Source organism: Alosa pseudoharengus, unplaced genomic scaffold (assembly GCF_046254945.1).
Source record: "Alosa pseudoharengus isolate Yale_2024_CS ecotype anadromous, Long Island Sound unplaced genomic scaffold, YU_APseudo_1.1 YU_APseudo_1.1_scf_6, whole genome shotgun sequence".
NCBI lineage: Eukaryota > Metazoa > Chordata > Actinopteri > Clupeiformes > Clupeidae > Alosa > Alosa pseudoharengus.
The window spans coordinates 39688667-39715197 of NW_027468848.1; the positions used below are offsets into that span (position 1 = coordinate 39688667).

Consider the following 26531-nt stretch of genomic DNA (forward strand, 5'->3'; position numbering starts at 1 on the left):
ACCGGTCGCATAAAAAAAAACTTGAATATCTGTCGAATATCCGAATATCAATCAATTAGGGAGCTTGCATGCCACTCCTTCCTTGAAATGCTTTGAAAAGGCTGGCGTTTGCACAATTTCACAAATAATCACCGTGACCGAAACATACCTGTCAACTTTTTCCGCGTTTATCACGTATTTGAACTTTTTTTCCGCTGTCTTAGGAGGAGCTGCAGGGCCGTCGCGAACTTGACATGTGCGAGGCCCTTTTCACTTACGTGAATGAAATCATGCGATAGCCTACTTTACACGTAGCCTACCTGTCGGGGCATTGTATAGGCTAATGGGCTACACCAGCTTGTCTGAGAGGGGGAATTGTATAGCCCATACATGGGCAACATACGGCCCGCGGGCCACATTTCCCTGACCGGCCCGCGTAAGGTCCGTGAAAGAACAATCAAGAGCCTATAGAGATAATGCACGCAAATCAATATCGTTGCTTTTATTTTGAAAGCAACTGCTATTTGTACGCCCATACATTTGTGCGTGGATGCATACGATGTAAATAAACACCCTCACTGATGTGGTGGTGAATAGAATTTATGCTTCTGCGTCGACACAATGCAGTTGCCTTTAAGTCGGCGTAAACCTTTCAAAGTTTTGTGTCTCTTATGTCTGCGTCGCTCACCACCGCAAAGGTTGTCAGAACGAACTCCTGCTGTTTGTTGGAGATACGAAGTGTTAATTTCAAAACGTTACTGGCAGATAGACAGTTTACATTCGGATAACCCCGTCACTGTAACCAAAATATGTCTGAGTTTATTTGCAAAGCTTATGTTAGCGAACTAGTATGATGCTACTACCCACAGGTTGCTTGAAGCAGCTGGCTCAACACACTGGGCGAGTTGACCAATCACAATTTTGTGCATAAAGTTAAAGCAAAAACATAGCCTACATTTTTTGAATAGTTTTCTTTGTGCATGTTGATTAACTAATGACAGCCTACTATTGTCTGCTTCACATTTTCATAGTCTAATTCTGCATAGAGTTAATTTAATGATGGTAATGATTTAATGATGAAATATTGCTGAGTGTTGATGAAATGGTGGCACAGGCCTAGTTGTACTGACTCCTTCACATTTTCATGGCCTAGCCTAATTATATAGATATTGTAGTACTTTTTTATATCAGCCTTTGAACACTGAAAAAACAAATGTCAATGTCAAAAATCATTTTCGAGAATGAGGATTAAATACTGGACATTAAATAGCCTATTGCTGTTTTTCCTTGGTCTCCCTCACATTTTCATCTGTTCTTACGAGTAGTAAACAAAACCATATGATTTACTTAATGTTATACAAGAACAGAATAGAATTGGACAGAATTGAGTTCAGACTTAAGTTCGGTATTTTGGGTCCGGTGTTCCAGTTTAGATGGTGAGCAGTTTAACTGGTGATATTTGCATAAAATCAGTGAATATTCAACAAGACCCTGCCTACTTCTTAATCTGCTCTGCCTCCGATATAGTCCAGGCAAAGTAACCCATTTTGGAGCCAAAAATAGAACTAATTGTAAAAGAATTTTTTTCAGCATAGATCATTTCTATTAGGTGTCCAGAACAACATACTAAAAGTCCTAAGAAATCCTAGTTGAGGAAATATGTTTAATTCTCATCAATCCAAGATGTGTGCCAGTATAAGGCCAGACAACAATAGACCCCTATGGGACTATTTTCTCCCTTTACGTCTATCAAAAAAAAAAACTTTACACAATGAAAGTATCCATGAAAAGTAATTTTTTTTGTATTACAAGTTTCTTTGAAAATGAATTTGAATATGCAAATGAGCTGTACACTAATCAAATATAGTTACAGTGACTATAAAAAGAGGTGTGTCTGATGAGTCCCATATAGGATAACTATTCTGCATTGGTTTGGAGTCACTAGGTCACATGACCTGGGAGGTATTGAAAAAAAGAAGACTGTTTCTTATATTAAATAATGTATTTTCTTTAAAATATTCATAAAAAATACAGTGTGCATACAGTGACCATAAAAAGAGGTGTGCCCGATGAGTCCCATATAGGATAACTATTCTGCATTGGTTTGGAGTCACTAGGTCGCATGGCTTGGGAGGTATTGAAAAAAAGGAGACCGTTTCTTATGATAAATAATGTATTATCTTTAAAATATTCATATAAAATACAGTGTGCATACAGTGACCATAAAAAGAGGTGTGCCCGATGAGTCCAATATAGGATAACTATTCTGCATTGGTTTGGAGTCACTAGGTCACATGACCTGGGAGGTATTGAAAAAAGGAGACTGTTTCTTATATGAAATAATGTATTTTCTTTAAAATATTCATATAAAATACAGTGTGCATACAGTGACTATAAAAAGAGGTGTGTCTGATGAGTCCCATATAGGATAACTATTTTAAATTGGTTTGTAGTCACTAGGTCACATGATGTCAAAGCTATTGACAAAAAAGACTATGAAGGTAATTCAGAAGTTACGTTTTAGACGGTCCCTATGGTCGGCTGGGAGCAAGTAGACAGGTCATCTGTTTGTACATTGTCTGCAAACACGGGGTGAAACCGGCTGCATAATTTTTTTTTTGAATATCTGTCGAATATCCGAATATCAAATATCAAGCTAACTTCACCTCGGTTCAATGCTGGCCGCTGGGTGCAAAAGGGTTGTTCTTATGTTTCTTAATCAGTCATTTGTGTGTTTTGGGCGTAACATCCTTTACCATCGAAAACATAGCTTGAAAAAAGCAACACTAATCCCAATAAAGTTCGAATGACTGAAGAAAAGTATATATAAAAATATTTATCCTGCAGTGGAGTTGCTGCTTACATCTCGTGCATCTTCAGCTGTGCTTTATGCGCCTTTCGCTATAGACCAGGTCTTTCTTGGTCAGTGGTGTAATGTTTTTTTAGAGGGTGTAAGATAGCGATTTTTGGATCATGCACCAGACTACACCTTATGTTGTTAATTGCCACACCCCTGGGAGCAAGGTTTAATAAAAGAGTGCATGGCAAAAAATCAACACTTTATTATTTAGTGTAAGATAAGAATAAGCTTTGCGTCACACTTTGCGCCACCTTGCGCTGGGTGCATGATAGGGGCCAGAGTCCCTAACCAGATTTTCTGCTTGGCCCCAACAAGAGAAAGTACAAACACAATGATTATGTACTTATGTTATGAGATGGCTGCTTAGCTTGGCCCCCAGTAATTTGTGGCAACATTGACCAAGTTATTACAATATTTTGGAAAACTATTACATCATTGGGTCAAAAATTAGTTTAAACCCAATAAGGTCATAACCTCCCATTAATGTAATAAATACATTGTATTACATTATTGGGAAGTTATTAGATTATGCTGTCTTATTGGAGTTTAGAGGAGTTTGTTTACATTATTGGGAGTGTGGTCAAAATGAATCCAAGACAACTGGTGTGAGACTGCAGCTTTATTCACGACGCCGGGAGCATGTTACCCACATGAAATGTCAAAGTAACAAGCCCACACATCTGTGGGTGAAGCCAACCCTTAACACACACCCATGGGAAAACACAAGTTGTCACCCACCAGTGATCACCTAACCATCTGTTTTTTTTAACAGAGATAAGAAATGTTTACCACCCCTCATCCTGAGGGTCACCCCTAGTTCAGTGACACAGGGTTATTTTAGCTTTCTTAAGTCAAAACATTCCAACATAGGGGTTTCAGATGACACAGGGGTCAGAGTAAGAGGATGGTAATTAGATTTCACTACATGTATGTAAGGTATACTAAACATTCAATGAGAGACATATAAAAAATATCCCACATATTCCCCCCTGTCGAGCTTTAAAACTACATTCTTAATGCAGTAATATATATATAAATGACAAAATAAACAAAAGAAATTGCAAGCGTCATTATCATTTACAGGGGACATTCAACACAAGGTCAGACTTCTGTTATACTTCTGTCATTACCATGTTCTTCTATCTTAATATCTAGTATTTATCTGAATCTTCATAAGTTCCACGTGGCATGGGACCATGCCACTGCTGAAAGACACTGAGGGCTTGTACATAGTTGAACTGCTGTACATACAAAGTCCTGAGAAGTCCTATAGGGAAACAATCACACCTGAAAAGATTGGCATACCCAATATATATCTATATCCTGTTAATGTTGTTTTGACACGGAAGGCTAACTCACAGACTTTATTGTTACCACAACTTCTTTCTTGACGGAAGATGATATAACCCTTTAGGTGAATATTAAGCAAAGCAAACACCAACATCTTCTGTTTTCCTAGTTATTCAAAACCCAAAATAAACCTAATCCTAGTCTTCAAAAGCAGAGCTGACTTGGGTGTTTTAGACCCTCCTCAGGTTACTGACTAAATAAAATTAAACCAAAACAACAAACTTGTAACATTTATCTAGCTAAACTGAGAAAAAATATTTTGATGTGATGCTATACTGATATTTTATTAATCCACGCCAAAGTCTGTATTCCTCAGCCTATTGCCAAAAGTGTTTGTCAACCCACTCGTGCAGCCACATGTTGATTATAATATTAACTTCAGTCCATATATTGCTCTGGATTCTTCACCACTCTGCAATATGACAAATGGACCCAAGAGTCTCTTTCCGCAATCCTCATGGCTGTAGGTGTCGTTAAGAACACTAAATGAGGTTCCAGTGTTTTCCTCCTTTACAAATCTTTGATGAGTCTCCAGGAGCCTGGCTTGGCTGGGTGTGTCCTCTGGAAGTTTTGTGGAAGGGCTGAGGCCACCTGTTGGGAAACAGAAGACAGAGCAGCAATCAGTTCTCGCATGTAACCATTGTCCGATCTATATCTATTAGGTTAGGTGGGTGTAACTCTGGAGCCGGCAAGGGACGTCCGGTCAAAATCTCAAAAGGGCTAAACCCTGTAAATCTTGATGAACGGCCTCTGAGGTAGAGTAGAGCCAAAGGAAGAGCTGTCACCCAATCCATCCCTGTTGACACTATGATTTTAGTCAATTCTGTTGTGCCCCATCTAGGCACACCATCTCTCATTAAAGCCTTAGCTACTGATAAGGTATTTGCGTGCGTGAATTTTTGAGAACATATCAACTATCACCAAACAATATTCATATCCTCTACAAGTTCAGTTCAATGAACTCCATCATTATGTGCTCAAACGGGCCTTCAGGTGGTGGGTGATGTCCTTCCTTGACCTCATTGTAGGTGCAACATCAAATTTTAGACACATAATGCACCTTGCACAATACATGGCTGCTACTGTAGTGAATCCTTGTGTAAAATAGATTTTCTCTGCTGTCTATGTCATAGTATTTGCATGGTCTAAGCCACTGATAGTTTAGCAATAATATGAAAGATCTTGGAAAAACCGGCCTGTCTGTCGGTGTATGTACCCACAGACCATGTGTTCTGTCCTTACAATTCTTCCATTTCCATCTTTCCTTATTATCTGATGCTTTTATGCTTCCTTTAAAGCCTCTTCATCTACATCTGGTATTTGTAAATTCAGAAATGTGGTTTCACAAATGTTGGTGATATTCTCTGCACTCCCCCCTGCGCGGCTCTCTTACTGTAGCTGCCGCGTCAGCCCTCCTATTGCCCCAGCTGATAACATCTGTATTTGCAGAGTGGGCTGCACATTTTACGACAGCCACAGATGTAGGGAGTTGAATGGCATTCAACAATATTGCTATCCAATCTTTATGTTGTACGGGTTTGCCTGTAGATTTGATCATGCACAATACCCCAGTTATAATGACTATATATATATATAAATACAAATTGATTCCCATTTGCTTAAATACATGCCCTGAATTGGGTTACCAATTCATCTGCTTGGACAGAAATAATATCTAGGAGAGAGTGAGAGTAAACCACATCAAATTGATTCACTACAGAGTAGCCAGTCCCTACCTCTCCGGACTCCAAACGCATAGATAGGCCATCAACAAACAATATTAGGATTTGACAAAGGTGTTAGAAATGTGTCAGCACAGCTAACACTTCACTTGCAGCTGCTGCCACATCATTCTCTCACTACTGCATCTAATTGCTTAGATAACTAAGCCACTGGTCTGTGCTGACCCCCATGCTGTTGACATAACACCCCCGACATGTACCCTGCTTTTTCACACACCAATAAATCATAGTCAAAAAGTAAATCATAGTAGGCAAGAGCTGAAGCTGAGGCTAATGCCTGTTTCAAATATGTAAAGATCTTATATCATAATTGTCAGTCCAAGTCACATTGTTAGTCAAGTTTTTTACATGTATTTGCACATGCTTGGAGAGGCTGTGCCCTCTCTGTTTAATTTAGAATCCAAGCACGGCAGTAGCCAATCATTCCTAGGAAGCAAAAGTTTTGCTGCTTTGTCTTGGGTCTGGGACAAGCAGTTATTGCTGAGATGCAAGATGCATCTAGGGCCCAACAGCCAGGAGTGAGTATATGACCCAAGTACTTCACTCTCTCCTGACAGAGTTGCAACATTTGTTTGGAGACTTTTAGTCTCACACTGGCCAGGAATATTAATTTTGCCACAGTGTCAATTTGGCACACCTCACTCGACGGACTTGCTAGTAAAACATTATTGACATTGGAGATAATATGCTTGATAACAGCAGAATTAATTTTGAGAGGCAAGATACCAGAGCTTTGTTTAAAATGGACGCTGACTCTAAAAAAAATGGAAATATGGATCCGCTCTAATTGTAACTTATGCATTTTTATATCAATTACAGAGAAACATGTTGCATTCAGATTCAAACTTGCTGTTCAAAAAAGCTGTTCAAAGGTCTGTCTCTGCACAGGGGTGACTTTTACAAAAACTCAATTTTTGGAAGAATTATGTCTTTTGTGATGATAATACATAACCCAAGGTGTGTTGGACATGCGTCCAATTTTTGGCATTTACCACTCCTCAACTGAATTAAAAAATCAACCTGGGGATAAAAATATTGAGTTTGCAAACAGTCTTAACTGTATGTCCTACTTGGTACCATTTTTCTAAGTATTCTGGATCCAGGGTCTCATGAAAAGATGTCATCACAAAATGCAAGCACTCTGGAGTTTCCTTATCTTCCTGGGCTGAGACTGGAAATGTTAATACTATACTAGGCTGTTTGCTAATGGTCCCTTTAAACCAACCCCATTATGTGTGAGTGAAATTATAAGATATAATTTACACAAGTCCCAGTCCAGAGGAGGAATGCTGTTTTACTACATGTTCTTTATATTTAACTACCCATGGGTAAGGAACTCTCCCTGATATGAACTGTTACATGCACTTTTCATTGTCATAAACTTACACTATCATTTTCTTTCATACTAATATCTGCTCCTGTATCATTCAAAAAGAAAAAATATCCCCATTAACAGAAAGAGAGAGTTGGCTGAGTAGGCTGTGCTGTTGCATTCAAAGTGAGTTGAGGAAAACAGTTCAAGTTGTAAATCAGAAGTGTCACCACAGGGTCTCCTGTTCAGACCTCTCTGTCCTATTCAGCTTTGTCATGCTGAGACCAGACAGGAGTTTGAGAGCGCTGCTGTGGAGGGTGATCTCCGTACTGTTTCTGATTTTCCTTGTGACAGTGACATGCTAAGTGTCCTTCTCCTCTGGTTAGCCCCACAGCCACATCCGTGTTCTTCCTTCAAGCCTTTCATAGTTTTCAGTGTATTAATCAGTTCCTTTAGAACTGCTGTACTCCAAGTAACAAGCTGGCTCATAACATAGTCCATGATGTCCTCCGTATAGCCTTTGCCTCTCTCTCTTCTGCACAGGTCTATCTTTCCTACTGTTCTTTAACCTACTTTCTTTTACCTTCTCTACCATAGCCCTACTTTCTTTTCCCTTCTTTACTATAGCCCTACATTCATTTTGCTTTTCTATGCTCAACACTCCAGATGAATGAAGTTGCCCTTCAGTTCACTTATTCCATACCTGCTAATTTCCCATCTATACATTACATTCAGATTCATACTTTCTCTACATGTCCCTCAAACACTCTGGATTCTCTACTCATCTAGGAAAGTTAATAGCTTTACTCTTACTGCTCCCCATATTAGTGTCTCCTTGATATTTTTATTTCCAATTACCTTACGCCTAAAATCAGAGCAAACCAAACAAAATGTAATGACAATCTTATCAGATACCCAATGTTCTCAGGCCTATTTTACCAATGCGCATAACCAAACACAGTGCACTCAATTTACTACCTACGCATAGGCAGTAAGGCCACTAATACTATCACTGGCAGGAAATATGTGCACCAAATGCTACCTACGCATAGGCAGCAAGGCCACTACCACTATCCCTGACAGGAAATGTGCACTCAACTACCCCTCTCTTGGGTAGGACAGGACTTCCCTATTTTACCACCTAAAAGTGTAAAATCAGGGACTCACCACCACGTTGTCTGTGACCACCAAATCCAGTCATTACCGTATCCGAGACACAGGAGGATTCCCTCTGGCCAGGCTGGGTGCCGCAGAGCAGTGTTTGTTGCCAATGACAGCCTTCTCCCAAGATCACAAAGAGATCTCCCTCCAGTCGACATGGTTGGGGTCCTGTGCCTTTGGTCCTCCTCACTGTGCCTCATAGATAGGTAATCCCATCCTCGTCGCCATTAATGTGGTCAAAATGAATCCAAGACAACTGGTGTGAGACTGCAGCTTTATTCACGACGCCGGGAGCATGTTACCCACATGAAATGTCAAAGTAACAAGCCCACCCATCTGTGGGTGAAGCCAACTCTTATACCCTTAACACACACCCATGGAAAATCACAAGTTGTCACCCACCAGTGATCTGAACCATCTGTTTTTTTAACAGAGATAAGAAATGTTTACCACCCCTCATCCTGAGGGTCACCCCTAGTTCAGTGACACAGGGTTATCTTAGCTTTCTTAAGTCAAAACATTCCAAAATAGGGGTTTCAGATGACACAGGGGTCAGAGTAAGAGGATGGTAATTAGATTTCACTACATGTCTGTAAGGTATACTAAACATTCAATGAGAGGCATATAAAAATTATCCCACAGGGAGTTTGAGTAAACATTTGTGATCATTTAGTTTGATGAGAACATGTTCCTACTTTCCAAAAAATCAGTCATCCCTATAGTCACCCTTAGTGCATGTCATTCTTTCAAACCTGAGTAATGAGACATAACACAAGTAAAGAGTAGCTCTGCAGCATTCCAAGAGGTTGGAAAAGCTATTGCAGGTAAGATGGGATGGTCAGACAGGACTGCTGATTTCAGGGGGATGGTATCAGCTAATTTGTTATTACGGTAAGAGAGAATTCAAGAAAATCATTGTTTGAATTTCTGACACTGACAGTGAAAAGGCTTCTTGTGCACTGCTTTAATGTGAAATTACAAATCTAAAGATTTCTTGTGCACTGCTTTAATGTAAAATTACAAATCTTCTTTTCTTCCAAAATTGTGTACAGCCATGTTTTTTCCTTATGTAAATCACACTATAATTTACATTCACTATCATTACTGTAAGAAGGTATACAATGCATCGTGGGTTTACTGGTCTTACTTATTTTAGCCACTTGGGGGTGTAATGCACTCGGTGCGTCAGGTATTTGAACAGGGGCATGTTCAGTAGCAGGTTTTGCTCTGCTTTGCTATGATTGGCAGTTTGAAAGGCATGTTTGGCTGTAACAGATGTGCAACAGGATTTTGAGGTAGTTTTCTCTCAGTGGGTGTATCAGAGGTGCTTTCCTAACAGCATCCACATACAAAACCCACCATATTAAAAATGTTTTTTTTTTTACAATTGCTTTAGCACAATTTTGAAAACACTGCACACAATTAACACAACACTACACCCAATTAACAGAATCCCTTATCTCTTTTGCAAAATGAAATACTTCAGTCAAAACTATACAACTATTTATCAAAACTCTATTTTGTTGTCATATCACAAACACATCCATCATATGATCTGATTATGTCTGAATCAGTTTTTGAAAAAAAGTTTTCCTAGGATATAGTGTATGCTTGATTTTTATTAATTTTTTTTAGAAATATTGTTCAAGAAGGATTAGAGGATATTTTAGAGTACAAGAATATACTGAACAAACACGACACATAAGACCAGACCTGTACATTGAGGACCTTTTTCTCTCCAAATTGTGAAGAACGCTACAGTTTTTCTTCAACTGCTTACACACAAAATGTTATACAATTTTTTACAGTAAACATGTCACTATAACCCCATTACCCTATATAATACCATAACCCCTTACCAAATCTGCACAACCATAGTTTTCAGTTTTACTGTAAAAAACTGTTCAAAAGTGTCTCTTCCTCTCTGTGCTACATTGCCTTCAATTTCTGTTGACAAGGGCTCCCCTGTTGACCCGTGTTTAGGACTCAGTGTATTCACACCCGATAATTGTGTTTATGGGTGTGTATTTTGGAAGGTAGTGCCTTGAAATTGTAAAGATGAGACATTATCTGAGTTTCTGTGTATAAAGTAGAGGAATGAGTTTTGTAAACCAATGTGTGTACTGTTTTGCAAAAAGTATGATACTGATAATGTGCTTAGTTGTGCAAATCTGGGCTGATGTTTTGCTCTTTGAGGTTTCGGTAACTGTGGGATATTTTTGATTTTAGTGTTTCTGTGTGTCTGTGCACTGTTTCTTTACTGATGCTGAGTGCAAGTCCTGTTCCTGGAACGCCAGATCCTTTACTGTGGGTCTGCTCTCTTTGGAAGATGCCAGCTTGCACAATGCAGTTGGTATGCCAATCACTTTCCTTATAAAATATAGGCCTAGTTAATGCATGTGCAGAAAGGAGTATCTAATGAGTATTTTGTTTTAGGTAATCCCCAGCTGGAGTGGGTTGAACACTATGGTCATCAATCAATCCCACAAGGCTTTCAGTTTAGGATTTTGACACAACCCTCACACATCTCACTTTTGAAGCATGTTTGTATTACATTCTAACAAACATTCTACAAGGTGCATTCATTTACTTTTCATATTACCATAAGTTGATAAATAAAATTAAAAAAAAACATTTTGTTTACAATCCTGTTGTCTCTTTTGTTGCGGCCTTGGATGGTCTTCATGACGCAACCAATTGTTAGCCTTCCTAGAATGTTGAGATTGTTTAACACTGGATACACATTAGGTAACTCAATCCACTGACACTTGCTTAGCTGTTATCTGTCTGTCATACTATTTCAGCTTATTAACCTTTTCCGAGGAAGCTTACCTTGCTGCTAGTAGAAAAAAGTGCACACCTAAGGTAAAATGGGTAAAGGGCATGTGTGTTGGCTTATGACTAAATGTTTAAGAATTCCCAAGTAGGCGATGGACAATTAGAAAGATAGAATGATGAGAAATGAAAACGAATGATGATAATAATGGGTCTACACGATTCTGCCTTGAACACGAATTTTATAGCCTACAGTTGATGCACTTTCTTTCAAACGCAGTCCAATATAGGCTAACCAAGGTATCATAGAAAATGTTAGAAATCAACATCTCATATTATAGGCCTAGCAGAATCTTGAAACCGTTGCTAAAACTTAGGATAAAACTTGATAAATGCTTCATTGTTGATTAGAAGTACTTTCTGAAATGCTGGAGCATAGGGGTATTTTATAGTCTACATTATTTTGTTGAATAGCACTAGGACTAAAGTACTTGTTGTTTTACATCAGGAAGTGCTATTTCAAGTGAAATGTCAGAAATGCAACGCTGATAACCATGTAACTGTCTCCTTTAGGAAGTGCAGATTTCATCGTGGTCCTTGGTTAGTGATTGCACAGATACCTCAATGACAACGGAGGTATCTGAAAACCCAAGGGGGTAAAGAGCTCATGGAAAATGGAGCCTATGGCCTTGGCTTGGTTTAACCATTATTTTGTTGAGACCAGTTGACCTCATGCTGTTTGATAATGCTGAGTGGAATCTTTGATGTAATAATAGAAAACACAATAGCTTTTATTACTAAGCATAACTTTACTTTTGTATGTTATGAGTCGATAACAACATTTCTGTAGAATAGATGCGCTTCTGCACACACAATTACTGTATATTCCAGCCTAAGGGTTGCTTTAGGCTGTAAAGTGCAATGAAGAATTCTGATTACAGCTTGTATCGTAGAAACATTTTTCACAATCCCTTTCATGTACCCTGCGTTAGCGTCGAGAATAAAGACAGCGTTGTGTTTTATGGTAATTCAGCTGCATGACATTCCCCTTGACACAAAACAATTGTTTATCTCTTTAGAGGACGCGAAACACAAACGATCGAGTGTTTTCTTTAAGGGCTTTTAAACGTTTGCGTTGTGATGCCCTCCGTCATTAAATAAAACATGTTGATGCTGAAAAAGCTGCTGTCACCTGTTGCCAAAACCTAGCCACTCGACCGTATACATGATTGCACACAGATGAGCATCGAACATTAAAACATTTATATCGTCAATATCACTTCTCTCTGTCTCGCGCTTTGTTATGACTTGATGACCATGCTCAAAAGTACGGGTTAAATCACAGGGAAGTTTCAGATTTCGGTTTTGTGCATTTCTTTGGGTAAACTTTGGCGAGGTCTAGATGAGAACCAGTTGCGCACAATCCATTTAATTCCATACAGTGTAATCCATGTCGTGTAATTTCAAATGCTTCTTAGAAAGCCAGTAAACATTTACAAGCCACAATCTCAGTGAGATGGGGGTTGGCGGAGCATCTTTGTAATGACGCAAGGTCCACTCTCACATGCTCTCACAGACCCTCCCTGCAGCCGCATCTCAATGACACAGACTGATTTAAAGTCATGTCTGTGTTGTCTGATCGCTGACAAGGCAGCCTGCGCTTTAGTAGGCTATACATCAAGAATACGATGCGCACAAGACTAGCAGTTTCTGTCGGGGCATTAGGCTAATATGTTGCCACCTTGAGACAATTACTGGAGAATCGTTACATATTTGAGGCCTAATTCAAAGTTGGTGATATGTCTGAACCACCTTCATCACCGTCCACAGGGCACAAACCTGTACTGAAGTCAATGGATACCGGACAAGGTCAGAGTCGGTTCCAGGTGGACGTAGTGGCTGAGGCAGCAGCCGCCTCCAAAGCTGCCGGAGTAGCCGCTTCCAGTGGAACTAAGCCGGCGGGAGCCGAGGAAGCAAAGGGCAGGTTTCGGGTGGTTGGGTTTCTTGATCCAAGTGGATCCACGAATCCCCCCGAAGCCACTGACTTTGCCCAAAATGGGGACACCGTCAAGAGCGAGGGCAGTCTGTATTCCTCGGGCCAAACGCACTTTTCCGACACCCATTCCAGCACTTACTACATGCGGACATTTGGCCACAACACCATTGACGCTGTCCCCAACATCGACTTCTACCGGCAGACAGAAGCAACTCTTGGAGAAAAGCTAATCCGACCGTCGCTCTCAGAGCTACACGATGAGCTTGATAAGGTAAATTGAATCTAATAGACTTTTACGCATTGGTACGCATAACGACCTGGTATCGAATAACTGCATCTGCTTATTGTTGACATCAAACTTTTTGTAGATGAAGTGTTGACATGTAATTATATCTGTTTTTTTTTAAACTAAGATGCAAACGACAATATCTATAAGACATTCCCTTGCATCATTAGGGCCTTGTATTTTGCGCCACAGATCTAACAGTAACTGTCATGTGAGATGCATTCCCTCCCACCTGAGACCGAATCACCATTCTTTTCACGGCTTTGAATGGACTGTGTGATGTCAGGGGCCTCACCCACACGCCTGTCCCGGGGACAATACAGGCTCTCTGACTGCCCACACGCTAGGCACTGGTGCACGGCCGCCGCTACAACAATGGCGCTGTGTTCCCTGCGCCCGGCGCAGAGAGCTCCAGTGTGCCCTGTCACGGACAGACCTCAGCCCTGCCACGGGACCTTGTGCGCGCAATAAGGGCGCAATTATAACCCTTGAGTATGTCCAAACCAACAGCAGGATCTTAAACGCCTCGTAGGAAAACAATAATAACAATAAACAACTTGCAAAGTGCATGGATAGGAATCATCAACATCATCTTTAAATTATCGATATGTACATCAATTTAGAGGTATTCCTGTTGGGTGCAATATAAGTAAATGAAGACGTAGTTGTTTAAAGCATTATATCAGTTTTGTTCTCCCAGTATCTGGTGAAAAGTGAACCTTTCCCTGGAATAACAAAACTTTTCTTCAAGACTTGTCAACTCTATTTTACCTTCTGCACTTGACAAATATAGACAGTAACTCAAATTGCTATTCATTTCCTCATGCAGTCTAAACATCTGTCCACAGTTTTATGCCCTTATAATACAATATAAATGTTGATGCATTTTATGTTTAGATAAGAAAGGCAATTGAGTGCACTTGCACTTTTTGAGAACTCAGAAGAAACAGGAGAAAATAGTAGTAATAGGTACTTCTGTGCTGTGTAGGTGGAGGTAAATTATGTGTGCCTCAATGTTTTGGGTTTTTTTTTCACGTATTTTTGGATGCTTTTGTGCCTTTAATCTGACATTACAGTTGAGAGAGTGACAGGGGGAGAGAGAGATGGGGTGGGATCGGGACATGATATGGGCTGGACTGGAACCTGTGTCCCCATGGGCACGTGACCTGAATACGTGCACCACAGCACCCACGTGTCGGAATGTTTCATTCAGCAAGGCGATCACTTGGAAGGAGCTCATAAATGAATTTCTGTGTTACAGTCAAAGTTTAAGTAAAAAAACTCAGCTGTGTAAATCCATCAAGCTCATTATCTCATACAACATTTTTAAGAAGATGGAGCAGGAAAATCTCTTCACACCCATTTTTAGGTTCCTAGATCCAAATGACCTAAAACCTATCCTAGCTCCCAATAGAACACCATGCATATTACTGTAACTTGGAGGTGAGACATGACCATGTCTAATATTAAGCAGAAAAGAAAAGAGAGATATTTGTATGAACTTGTTTGCATCCTGGAACCCTCCTCAGGAACCCTTTGAGGATATTTTTGCCAGTGGAGAGGAGTTCACTGCCATGGAGGGGGTGCCAGCAAAGGAGAAGCCGGAGTCCAAGGGAACAGCTGTCAAGTTTGGCTGGATTAAAGGAGTCCTGGTCAGTGCTGATGCAGACACACTATTTTTTTCTTTTGTTTAATGTACACATTTGTTCAGGGATGTCAGTTCATCACAGCATCACATCACAAGTTATTATTATTATTATATTATAAGATAGTAATGACTTGAAACAGTTAACATACGTCATACATAGCCTATTTACCCAGTTAGGCATAAATCTCTTCAGACTAAAGTTGTGGATAGATTAAACATGCGGATATTGCTCTGTCATCTTCACAGATCCGATGCATGCTGAACATTTGGGGAGTCATGCTCTTTATTCGCATGTCATGGATAGTGGGCCAGGCAGGAATTGGTATGTCAAGCCATTCATTTGATCATAATCAATTATATATGTCTCATATTTTGAGTTATTGATTGATTGGTTTGTTTATTAAATTATTTATTAATTAATTGATTGATTGGTTGATTGGTTAATTGATTTTAAATGTATTGATTGATGTGAGTGAGTGAGTGAAAGTAAGTGAAAGAGTGACTTTTTTTTGATGGTCATGGAAATGTCCTCTATGTCTACTTGGTCTTCTATGTCTTGATATTTTTATAATATAGATTTTACTTTCTCTCTCAGCTCTCTCGTGTGCAATTATCATGATGGCTGTAGTGGTGACCACCATCACTGGCCTTTCTACCTCTGCCATAGCAACCAATGGCTTTGTGAAAGGAGGTAACCATTCTTCTCAATGTCTTACAGCCTCAAAGCAGCACTTTCAGCCTAAGAAATATATATTGAAAAAAACCCTACAATAAATCGTTTCTGTGTTTCACTTAACTCTTTTTCATTTTGAACACCAATGACCTTTTTTAAGGTGGAGCATACTACTTGATATCCCGAAGCTTGGGCCCTGAGTTTGGTGGATCTATTGGGCTCATCTTCGCCTTTGCTAATGCCGTTGCAGTGGCAATGTATGTTGTAGGCTTTGCTGAAACGGTTGTAGAGCTTCTGGATGTAAGTAACTCTTCTCCTCTGCAAAGGAATAACACAAACACAAGTATAAGCAGCAGCAACCAGCCCACTGTCATTTCAGTATTTCACTGACACGAGCAGCATAGACTCCCTGGAACAATATGGTTGAAAAAACCAAATGGATGAAATAGACTGCTAGCTCACTATTTTTTTGTTCAACTAATGAGTCTGTGGTCTTGTATGGCAGAGTGTGGATGCCCTGATGACTGATGAACTGAATGACATCCGCATTGTCGGCACCCTCACCGTCATTCTTCTCCTCGGCATTTCGGTGGCTGGAATGGAGTGGGAGGCCAAGGTCAGAGTTTGATGATCTATGTGTGCCGTACAACATGACATTCTCTTTTACACAGACCAAATGTAACACTCAAAAATGGACTCTTGCTTCCTCAGGCTCAAATTGTCCTCATGGTGATTCTGGTGTTGGCCATTGCCAACTACTTCATCGGAACATTTATTCCTTATGAATCAAAGGAGCCCATGGGAATCTTTGGTTATAATGGTATGAAATGGTCATATTCTAGTTTACCTGTAAAGCATGATGAGGCCACTGAGTGAAAAGATTGCTCCACATCTTAATCAAGGAATTTGGTCTAGGAATCTAAATTCTTACAAAATACTTACCAAAAGAGTTTCAATGTGCCATATAACTTCATGGAGCAACCTCATGCTATAAAAGGTGTTCTAAAAGGTGTTCTTCTTCCTCAAAAGCCGCCATTATGATGGAAAACATGGGCCCAGACTTCAGAGATGAAGAGACCTTCTTCTCTGTGTTCGCCATTTTCTTTCCTGCTGCCACTGGCATCCTTGCAGGAGCAAACATATCTGGAGACCTTTCAGTGAGTCCTTTAGTATGCGGCGATCACAGTGGCCTTTTTCTGAATGTGCTATTCACAGCTGTGTTTGGTGATGAGTTACTGGTGTCTGAGACTTTGCTATTCACAACTGTGTCTGGTGATGAGTTACTGGTGTCTGAGACTTTGCTATTCACAACTGTGTCTGGTGATGAGTTACTGGTGTCTGAGACTTTGCTATTCACAACTGTGTCTGGTGATGAGTTACTGGTGTCTGAGACTGTTGTATGTTCTCATAGGATCCACAGGTATCCATTCCAAAGGGAACCCTTTTGGCCATCCTGATAACTGGAGTGGTTTATCTTGCTGTAGCCGTTTCAGCAGGTAGATACATACATTTACTGTACACACACACACACACACACACACACACACACTTTATGAAAGTCACATAAAACTATATTTAAGAATGAGTAGTAATAGAATCAGTTAGATATTTCAGCTGAAATCTCATGTGTCAGTCAGCTTCTCATGTCATCCTGTCTGTTGATGTCTTCTGACTGGATCACCTCAACAGGATCCTGTATAGTCAGAGATGCCACAGGGGACCATAATGACACCATCCCAATGCCTAATGTTAACTGCACCGACGCTGCCTGCACACTTGGCTATGACTTCTCCATCTGTAAGGAAGGAGGCTGTAAGTTTGGCCTTCAAAATGACTTTCAGGTATGTAAAGGACTGTTGCATCATGTAGACATTGCTATATGTGTCACTGACTCTCCTCACAACCTCACCTCAAAGTCTTTGAAACAATAAGGTCAACAACAAAGGCACAGAAATCAGCCAGATGTACCAAATTGACTTCCAAATAGACACCACAGTGTGTCATCACATTACAAAATACTGAGTTATAATGTGTGTGTGTGTGTGTGTGTGTGTCTGTGTGGGTGTGTGTGTGTGTGTGTGTCTGTGTTTATGTGAGTTTGTGTATGTTCTGTTGGATTATTTCCCTCTGATTGATACCTGAGTCATAAGGGCTGTCCTGGAATGGTGTTGTTGTGCAGAGAATGGCCTTCTGTTTTTGCTGTTGGACAGATGTGTGTGTGTGTGTGTGTGTGTGTGTGTGTGTGTGTGTGTGTGTGTGTGTGTGTGTGTGTGTGTGTGTGTGTGTGTGTGTGTGTGTGTGTTGTTGTTGTTGCGGTCATATGGTCACCCTCAGAGTGCCCGTTGTAAATAGTGCCATTCTTCTCCAGTCACGCCTTGAAACACCACACCTCCGGATGGCTTGCATTTCACACAGTTGTGACAGAAGTTTGACCCATGTGGTGTCACAACAGATCCTTATTCATGGGGTTAGAGGAGAGATTAAGGTTACAGTCAGGACATGAGACATTCAAGTGAAATTGCACAAAGTGTTGAGTTGATAAGGACATGGAGTCAGTTAATGATACTCCTGAGTGAACTTTATCAACTTTACTCTATAAACTGATGTTTTTGTGGTCTTTTACAGATTTTTATGAATAACATCCATTTTTGTGTAATTGAAAGAACCCACTTATTCTAATTCCAATGGGATATATACAGTATACAATATACTGTATATATGAAGTTATGATATACTGTATTTGTATTTTTTTCATGATGTTAAAAATGCATTGAAACATAACAGATGTCTTATGTGAAGGAATGCCACTTTGTTGCTAGGTGATGAGCACGGTGTCTGCCTTCGGCCCTCTGATCACTGCTGGAATCTTCTCGGCCACTCTGTCCTCAGCTCTGGCGTCTCTCGTCAGTGCTCCCAAAGTCTTCCAGGTGAGTTCTGCAAAGTAACGACTTTTGTGATTATTCATATAAACACAATATTGTCTATGCTCTTCTCTCTGATTGGTCTAAATATTACTGAAACATCTGCTCAGAGATTTACACTTTGCCTGTCTGAGGTTTGAAACTTTGCACAGGGTTATTCCTAATGCATGAAATAAAGTCCTTCAACAAGACATGCCTCCTCTCTCCAAAGAGGGCCAAACAGGAGGGTGTGGTTGAGAGTCTGTTTGAAGAGTATAAGTTCCCATGACTGATTCCTGAGCAGTATCATGATTATTCAGGCTTTTTCCTATATATATATATTCATTTTAGTTCTGTTGTAGTCTATGAGGTTGTATTCTGATGTTGGCATGTTGGAAATAATTGGTCTGGCCATTGCTGTCTGTTTCTCTGTCTTTTGCAGGCATTATGTAAGGATAATATTTACCCAGGCCTCGGGGTGTTCGCAAAGGGTTATGGGAAAAACAATGAGCCTCTGAGAGGATACCTGCTGACTTTCTTTATTGGGCTGGCCTTCATTCTGATTGGTGCGTTTGAGTTTGATATTGCTATTAGGCAGACCATATAGAAGATCAGCAGGGCAATATTATGACTTGACTTATTCTCTTATTCCAATAGCTGAGCTGAACATCATCGCTCCCATCATTTCCAACTTCTTCCTGGCCTCGTATGCCCTCATCAACTTCTCCGTCTTCCACGCCTCCTTGGCCAACTCCCCAGGTATGACAGTCACTGGTTGGGAATGCTATGGATCTACAGGATGTTTGGGCTGGAAGCCACATAGTCCTACTCTTACCCCTTCCTGTTCCTTTGGTCTCTGGTGTGGATTAGGTCCACATGACTCACTGCATGGCTGCCCAGCATTGCTCCTCAGCATTGCTCCTTTGTAGTTTGCATGGATGATAAAAAAGCCAATGAGAACAATATAAGAAGTTGTCTTTGCATGCCTTGATGGGCCTTGTGCTATTCAAAATAAACATGACAAATGCTTCATCTCACTGTTAAATAGGCAAAATAATTATCACTGACATGGCTGAGAGGCTTTTATGTTGTTTCCAGTAATGATCGGTATTGCTGGACGGTATTTAATTGTAAGAGGCCCAAGGGGAATTTAGTTGAGGAAGTCGGAATTCTACTATCTATTCTACTGAAGCGTTAGATTTCTAGCCTAAATGGTTAAGGTTATGGTTATGGAATTTAGCAGACGCTTTTGTCCAAAACGACTTACAAATAAAAGAAATGAACAGTAAACAGTTTTAAAGGTGGTAAGACTACAAATGAATGACATATATCATGATTATTATATTATATTATATTATATTATACAAAATAATTTATTGATAGATACTTATTTAGATCAGTATCATTGATTAGAGGTAAATATGTTGAAGAAACATCAGAACATATGCTTTAAAGAACTGTAAACTAAGGGACTTGTCAGTAGAGTTGTCAACTAATTGATATTGTCTCCTCTAAATCCAGGTTGGCGTCCCAGTTTTAAATACTTCAATAAGTGGGTGTCCCTGGCTGGAGCAATCCTATGCTGTGTGGTCATGTTTGTCATCAACTGGTGGGCCGCCCTTGTAACCAATGTCATCGTCATGGCTCTCTACATTTATGTCAGCTACAAGAAACCAGGTAATCAGACCTGTAGCTGAATCAACTTGCTTTATGTGTTTTAGTGAAGCTCACTGTATAGCACTATAGCACTTATTTCTCTACATAGACCTATTCACTGGTATAATAGAAGGGACTGTACGATATTTAGCGGGGCGAGAGAGCCGGTCGCCAGACAATCGTGTTAAAAATTTTCTGCCTGGCCCTCCCCCCTGGTCAATTTTTTTTTCCAGGGGCCTCCCCCCGGCTCAAAAAAATTCTCCTAGGCCCTCCCCCCTACGTGAATCAAATAAAACTGGTCGAAAAATGACGTTTACAAGGTTAAAACGGCCAGCAAATGTCATAACCACACATACAGACACACGGGTACACACGCAGCGCTGATCTCTACAATACTACGCCTCTCGTAGGCTATATAGATGCTTCGGAATCATACAGAACAACAAGGGGAAAACATGCCGTTTTATGTGTGGTTAAGAAAAATATCAGAGTGGGCCTTTTTCTACCAGTTTTTGCTACATAAAAATAATAAAGATTGCTTGAACTCACATACCGGTATGCCTGGTGACTGGTGTGATCTTCATCTTGCAAAAGTTCTGCCTAGGCCAAACTGTGGGTTGCGACCCACTACTGGGTCGCGGAGACATGCAAGGTGGGGCGCGAACTGGCGTGAAAACAGGAGTTGTTTTTTTTTTTTTTATCTGTAGCCTAGGCCTAGGTAGCACCCGGTACGCAATGGACACACTGTGTTATTCATAGGGAAGCGCTCGTGTCAAGGCAGCTTAGTCCCGACATGAATGAGATTTTGAACAAGGTTGTGAGAGTGGTGAATTTCATCCAGACCCGGCCCTTAAAAGCGCATCTGTTTCCCGCACTAGGCGGAGCTAAGCGGAACGAAATTCATCTGGCGAGAGTCAGGTTACTGTCGCACGTGTTTGAGCTCTGTGTCACCTCTTCTTGGAGGAAGAGCGCATACGAATCTGCAAGCACGTTAATGAAAACGTCTTGATGAAGCCGGCCTGTTTTAGCGATATATTTGGAAAGCTCAATGAGTTAAATCTCCAGTTACAAGGCAAAGACAAGCACCTACCTCACCTAGCAGATAAGATTACTGCATTCACCAAACCAAACTCGAGGTATAGGCACCACGTTTGCGCCTCGCTGCTTCACTAGACGCCATGTTTAAACCTGCAAGCTTACGAGGGGGGTTGTGGGAGATTCAGGTAGGGTTGCGACTTTTTGGACTCGCCCACTCTGTCAAAGAGACTTGAATCACGTTTTGGCCTACAAACCTTTTAAAATATCGAAAACGGATCATTGATCAGGGAAAAATAATTTCCCTCGGCCCTCCCCCCAGGCCAAAAAAGTTCTCCTGGGCCTTCCCCTAAGGCTTAAAAAAATCTCCCCCCCTGGTAAATATCGTACAGTCCCTAACAATGCATCTGTTACAAAAGGTAATTCAAATGCAATTGATTGACATGGATGGTGTCTATTTTGTAATATTACAGATGTGAACTGGGGCTCTTCCACACAAGCACTGATGTATAACCAGGCTCTGTCCCACTGTTTGCACCTCACTGGAGTGGAGGACCACATCAAAAACTTCCGGTAGGCTACTCAGGCCATCAGTGGAGCAGAGCTTATGTTGTCATATTGACCATGGATTATTTCAATCATTTGCAGACAATAAGAGATCATAAAACATTATGGCACTTTAAAAGCCTAATGAGAGTGTTTGGTTAGAAAAGCGATGAATAATGTTTAATGTTGATATCACTGCTATGTCCAGACCACAGTGCCTTGTGATGACGGGCTATCCCAACTCCCGTCCAGCACTACTCAACCTGGTGCATTCTTTCACCAAAAATGTGGGGCTCATGGTCTGTGGACATGTCCGTACGGTAAGGCCATCATCAAATATGACCAATACGATTTACCTCTTACAAATTTGTATGATAGATAACCCTTTCATGAGGGCATACTATTTTACACAGATCTCTACACCTTATGAATCCACCTCTAAGTTGACATCAAATGACTGATATATGACTCTTGACTCCATATATGTAGGGAACACGGAGGCCAGTCTACAAGGAGATACTAGGTGACCAGCTTCGGTATCAGCGCTGGCTTTTGAAGAACCATACCAAAGCCTTTTACTCACCTGTCTTTGCTAAAGACCTGCGGGATGGAGCACATTACCTTCTGCAGGTAACTTTAGGTTTCCAGAGCTGACCAAAGCACTGGCAATTTGGCAAATCTGTGAAGTTGTTATAGTACACGATGAAGTTACTAAAGATAACTTTTGAGACGTAATGTGCGTGCATGTTTGTGTGTGTGTGTGTGTGTGTGTGTGTGTGTGTGTGTGTGTGTGTGTGTGTGTGTGTGTGTGTGTGTGTGTGTGTGTGTGTGTGTGTGTGTGTATTTTCAGGCCACAGGGTTGGGTCGTCTGAAGACCAACACATTGGTGTTAGGGTATAAGAATAACTGGAGGGAAGGAGAAATGAAAGACGTGGAGATTTACATCAATACAATTCAGTAAGATCACAATCTCCCACCACAATCAAGACCACTTGTCTAAATATTTGTTAAAAAATGAATGCCGTCGAAAAGAGCTTCAATTATTCCACTATAATGTCCATGTAGCATATTGTGGTGTGTGACTGTGTATATTTGTTTTAGTGATGCTTTTGACCTGCAGTATGGAGTGGTGCTCTTCAGGCTGAAAGAGGGCCTGGATATCTCACACATCCATGGACAAGGTAAGCGGCATTGGGTATAGGCAAACCCTATAGGAACTATGTACAATATACAATTATATGTGTACATGACATTCATGTTGCCCTGTCCTGCTGTTCCCAGATGAGCTGATGTCATGCCAAGAGAAGGCCCCTGGGATGAAAGAGTTTGTGGTGTCCATCAGCCAGAGCAGAGACTCGGACAGTGACGTCTCCAAACCCTCATCGAAAGGCACCAGCACACAGAGCAGCCCCCTCATACATAGAGGCAGGTGCCATATGCCTATGAGAATGATCTGAAACATAGCTAGCATGGCTCAATATGAAATGTGATGTTGTGAATATGCAAAGGTTCCATATGATGTGACTGCCTGTGGTGTTGATGTTTAGATACTAAGCACCCCAGTGTGCCACTGAGTGTGGCTGATCAGACACTTCTGGAGGCCAGTCAACAGTTCCGGAAGAAACAGGGCAAGGGTACCATTGACGTGTGGTGGCTATTTGATGATGGAGGTATGCTAATCATACCTTTTCTGTAAAATCATTTTGATTTTAAAGTCACATATTGCAAGAATTCTGGGTAGAGTTACTCAGGGGAGAGCATAGGCAGTGTTTAAATACAAATGTATTCCTTTTCCAGGACTCACTCTACTGATTCCATATTTACTCACCAACAAGAAGAAATGGAATGACTGCAAAATCCGTGTCTTCATTGGTGGTAAAATCAATAGGATTGACCATGACCGCAGAGCGTGAGTTTACTTTTTTTGCAAAAGATTCATTCAAAATGTCTTTTTATGCTTAAGAATACATACTGTCATGTTCAGGCGTATTCCTCTAACTTTCCACTTCCCTTCCTCCTCTCCACTAGGATGGCAGCTCTCCTCAGCAAATTCAGAATTGATTTCTCCGATATCACTGTCATTGGAGATATCAACACCAAGCCAAAGAAATCAAAGTAAATTTGTCTATCCGTCTGTCTATCTGTCCGTCTGTCTGTCTCTCTGTCTGTCTGTCTGACTGACTGACTGTGTCCTCATAAGTGTCAGTAGCAGCTCCTGTGTAGTGAGGGGTTTTGCCTGTGTCCCTGCAGTAAGGTGGCCTTTGAGCAGATGATGGAGCCGTACCGTCTGCGGGAGGATGACATGGAGCAGGAGGCTGCGGAGAGGCTGAAGGCCCAAGAGCCCTGGAGGATCACGGATAATGAGCTGGAGCTCTACAGGGCAAAGGTGTGGCCCAGCAGGACCACCCACACAAGCAGGCACACAAAGAGATGCACTTGTGTGGGAATGGATATTGATAGACAGTATAAACATTACAGACAATATATAAACATTAGATAAAAGTGCAAGAACACCCAAATCCCATGGATGTGATTGAAATACATTTCCCACCCATTATCTTGATAAACATTTGACATGTAAAATAAAGTGCATTGCATGGGAAGTAGTCATTCAAGTCAACAAGCAGCTGTTCACAAAATCATGACTGCATCATGATGCATGTGTTTAAAAACAATGAAAACCACAAAGTTAGAAATGTGTTTGGGATTTTCAAAGCTTTTATCTTTTGCTTATGGTATGTATCTGTTCCCTATAAAGGAGGCCAAAGATAATTATTCATATGGTAAACAGAAGTACATCTTCACGATAGTATAAAGTCTGTGAAATATGTGTTTTTTCTTCCAGACGAATCGTCAAATTAGACTGAATGAGTTGTTGAAAGAGCACTCCAGCACAGCAAACCTCATTGTGATGTAAGTGTAACAGGACATCATGTGTATTTATATCTCACAGTCTGACGCCACTGTCACTCATACCTACCAACTGTTACCATCGTGGTGTCCCACCCCCTTGCTCTCTCTCCCCCACAGGAGCATGCCCCTGGCCAGGAAAGGGACGGTGTCCAGTGCCCTCTACATGTGCTGGCTGGACACATTGTCCAAAGACCTGCCTCCCATCCTCCTGGTGCGTGGCAACCACCAGAGTGTCCTCACCTTCTACTCCTAGTGTGTCCTGGCACCCACAATACTCCCACATGGTTGCAATCAAAAACACTTAACATGATTTTTGTCTGGTCAAACAAAAACCATTCATAAATTAAGGTCATGATACCTGTAGGGTTGCATTACAGATCACAGACATTAAAGATCTAATTTAACCAGTGATACTCTAGGGATTTTGATGAGTCAATTACTCTGTGCTTCAGTCACTGGATGATGTTACTCAAATGGCTTCAACAGAGAATCCATATATTAGCTCAAGGGCCAAGTAATGGTAAACTTTGAAAAAGCGCATTGAAAGAACATACAGATCAGACTACGCTGGAAATAGTTTTGTTGAGATTGTCGTCTGTGTAATAATTAACACACATGTTTGGTCCATGCTGTTTAATTTGTAATGTTTAATGGTACATATCTTTTGGGAGCACAAGTGTCTTGGAACCACCACATAGCAGTGGTGGTTGACAGTGCCAACATTTATTTTATGCCATTAATATTTGTTCTGAGTTTAAAACATAGCACATTTTCTGTGCTATGTACCATTACTAAACAAAATGAATGAATTTGTAACAAAATCTTGCGACAAAATGATGAGTAGACTAGGGTATGTTTTTTATTTGGGACATAAGAAACAATTGCTTTGTGGTTTGATACTTTCTTGTTATACACTGCCAAGTATTTCTGTTGCTGTAATGATTCCAGCCTTACCATGAGTGCCTTTAGCTGAAGTCTGCAGTCAACACCAAGTAATTAACCACCGTCCTATCAATTACATGGACGAACAGAGTTATATCCATCAAAACATATTAGATATTGAGACAAGAAAAGTAAGAAAAAAGTGAGAAAAGTATTACTTTGTTTTTACTACTATAGTTTAACTATTAATCACTCTCACTATTAATCTGTCTTAAAGTTTCTGTAAATTATGAGATATTCTGGATATTTGAAGTACAAGTTTAAAGCTACTACACTTATGATCATAATCATTGCTTTAATACTAATACCGCAAAGAGTACTTTCAATAAAATACTTCCTTTAAGAAAGAAAGTGACTGTAAAATATCATTTTGCCGATGTTTATACAGATTTTAAGGTAAATATCAAGTTGTGCACACGCTGTATTACAAACCCTTTGACAGTCTTTGATTAGGCTACCTATATATCTCTGTTCCATAATTGCCATTATGCTAAATGTAAAAATGCATTTGTTAGTATGCATATATTTGTCAGGCATGTTTTGAGGGGGGGGGGGGGGGGGGTGATATGTCATATCGGCAAATAGAACCCCAAATCAGAAAAAGTTGAGATGTTGTGTAAAATGCGAATAAAAACAGAACGTAATCTGCAAATCTTGTAAACTCATATTTAGTTGCCAAAAGGACACAGACAACATATCAAATGTTAAAAATGACAAATTTGACTATTTCATGAAAAATAAATGTTCATTTTGAATT

General features: G+C 40.5%; 1 protein-coding gene across 1 annotated transcript; it reads left to right on the forward strand.

Annotated features, from left to right (window-relative positions):
- Positions 1 to 12891: 12891 nt before the first annotated feature.
- On the forward strand, positions 12892 to 25085 carry LOC143106679 (solute carrier family 12 member 2). The gene is made up of 26 exons (XM_076271080.1): positions 12892 to 13446; positions 14991 to 15113; positions 15356 to 15431; positions 15705 to 15800; positions 15943 to 16082; positions 16288 to 16398; positions 16494 to 16602; positions 16812 to 16939; positions 17194 to 17278; positions 17472 to 17623; positions 18602 to 18709; positions 19125 to 19248; positions 19340 to 19441; positions 20204 to 20359; positions 21847 to 21946; positions 22128 to 22239; positions 22409 to 22549; positions 22770 to 22876; positions 23021 to 23100; positions 23201 to 23344; positions 23467 to 23589; positions 23717 to 23828; positions 23948 to 24034; positions 24170 to 24305; positions 24765 to 24832; positions 24950 to 25085. The coding sequence occupies exons 1-26, from the start codon at positions 12979 to 12981 to the stop codon at positions 25083 to 25085; spliced, it is 3324 nt and encodes a 1107-aa protein (XP_076127195.1). The 5' UTR covers positions 12892 to 12978.
- The last annotated feature ends 1446 nt before the right edge of the window (positions 25086 to 26531 follow it).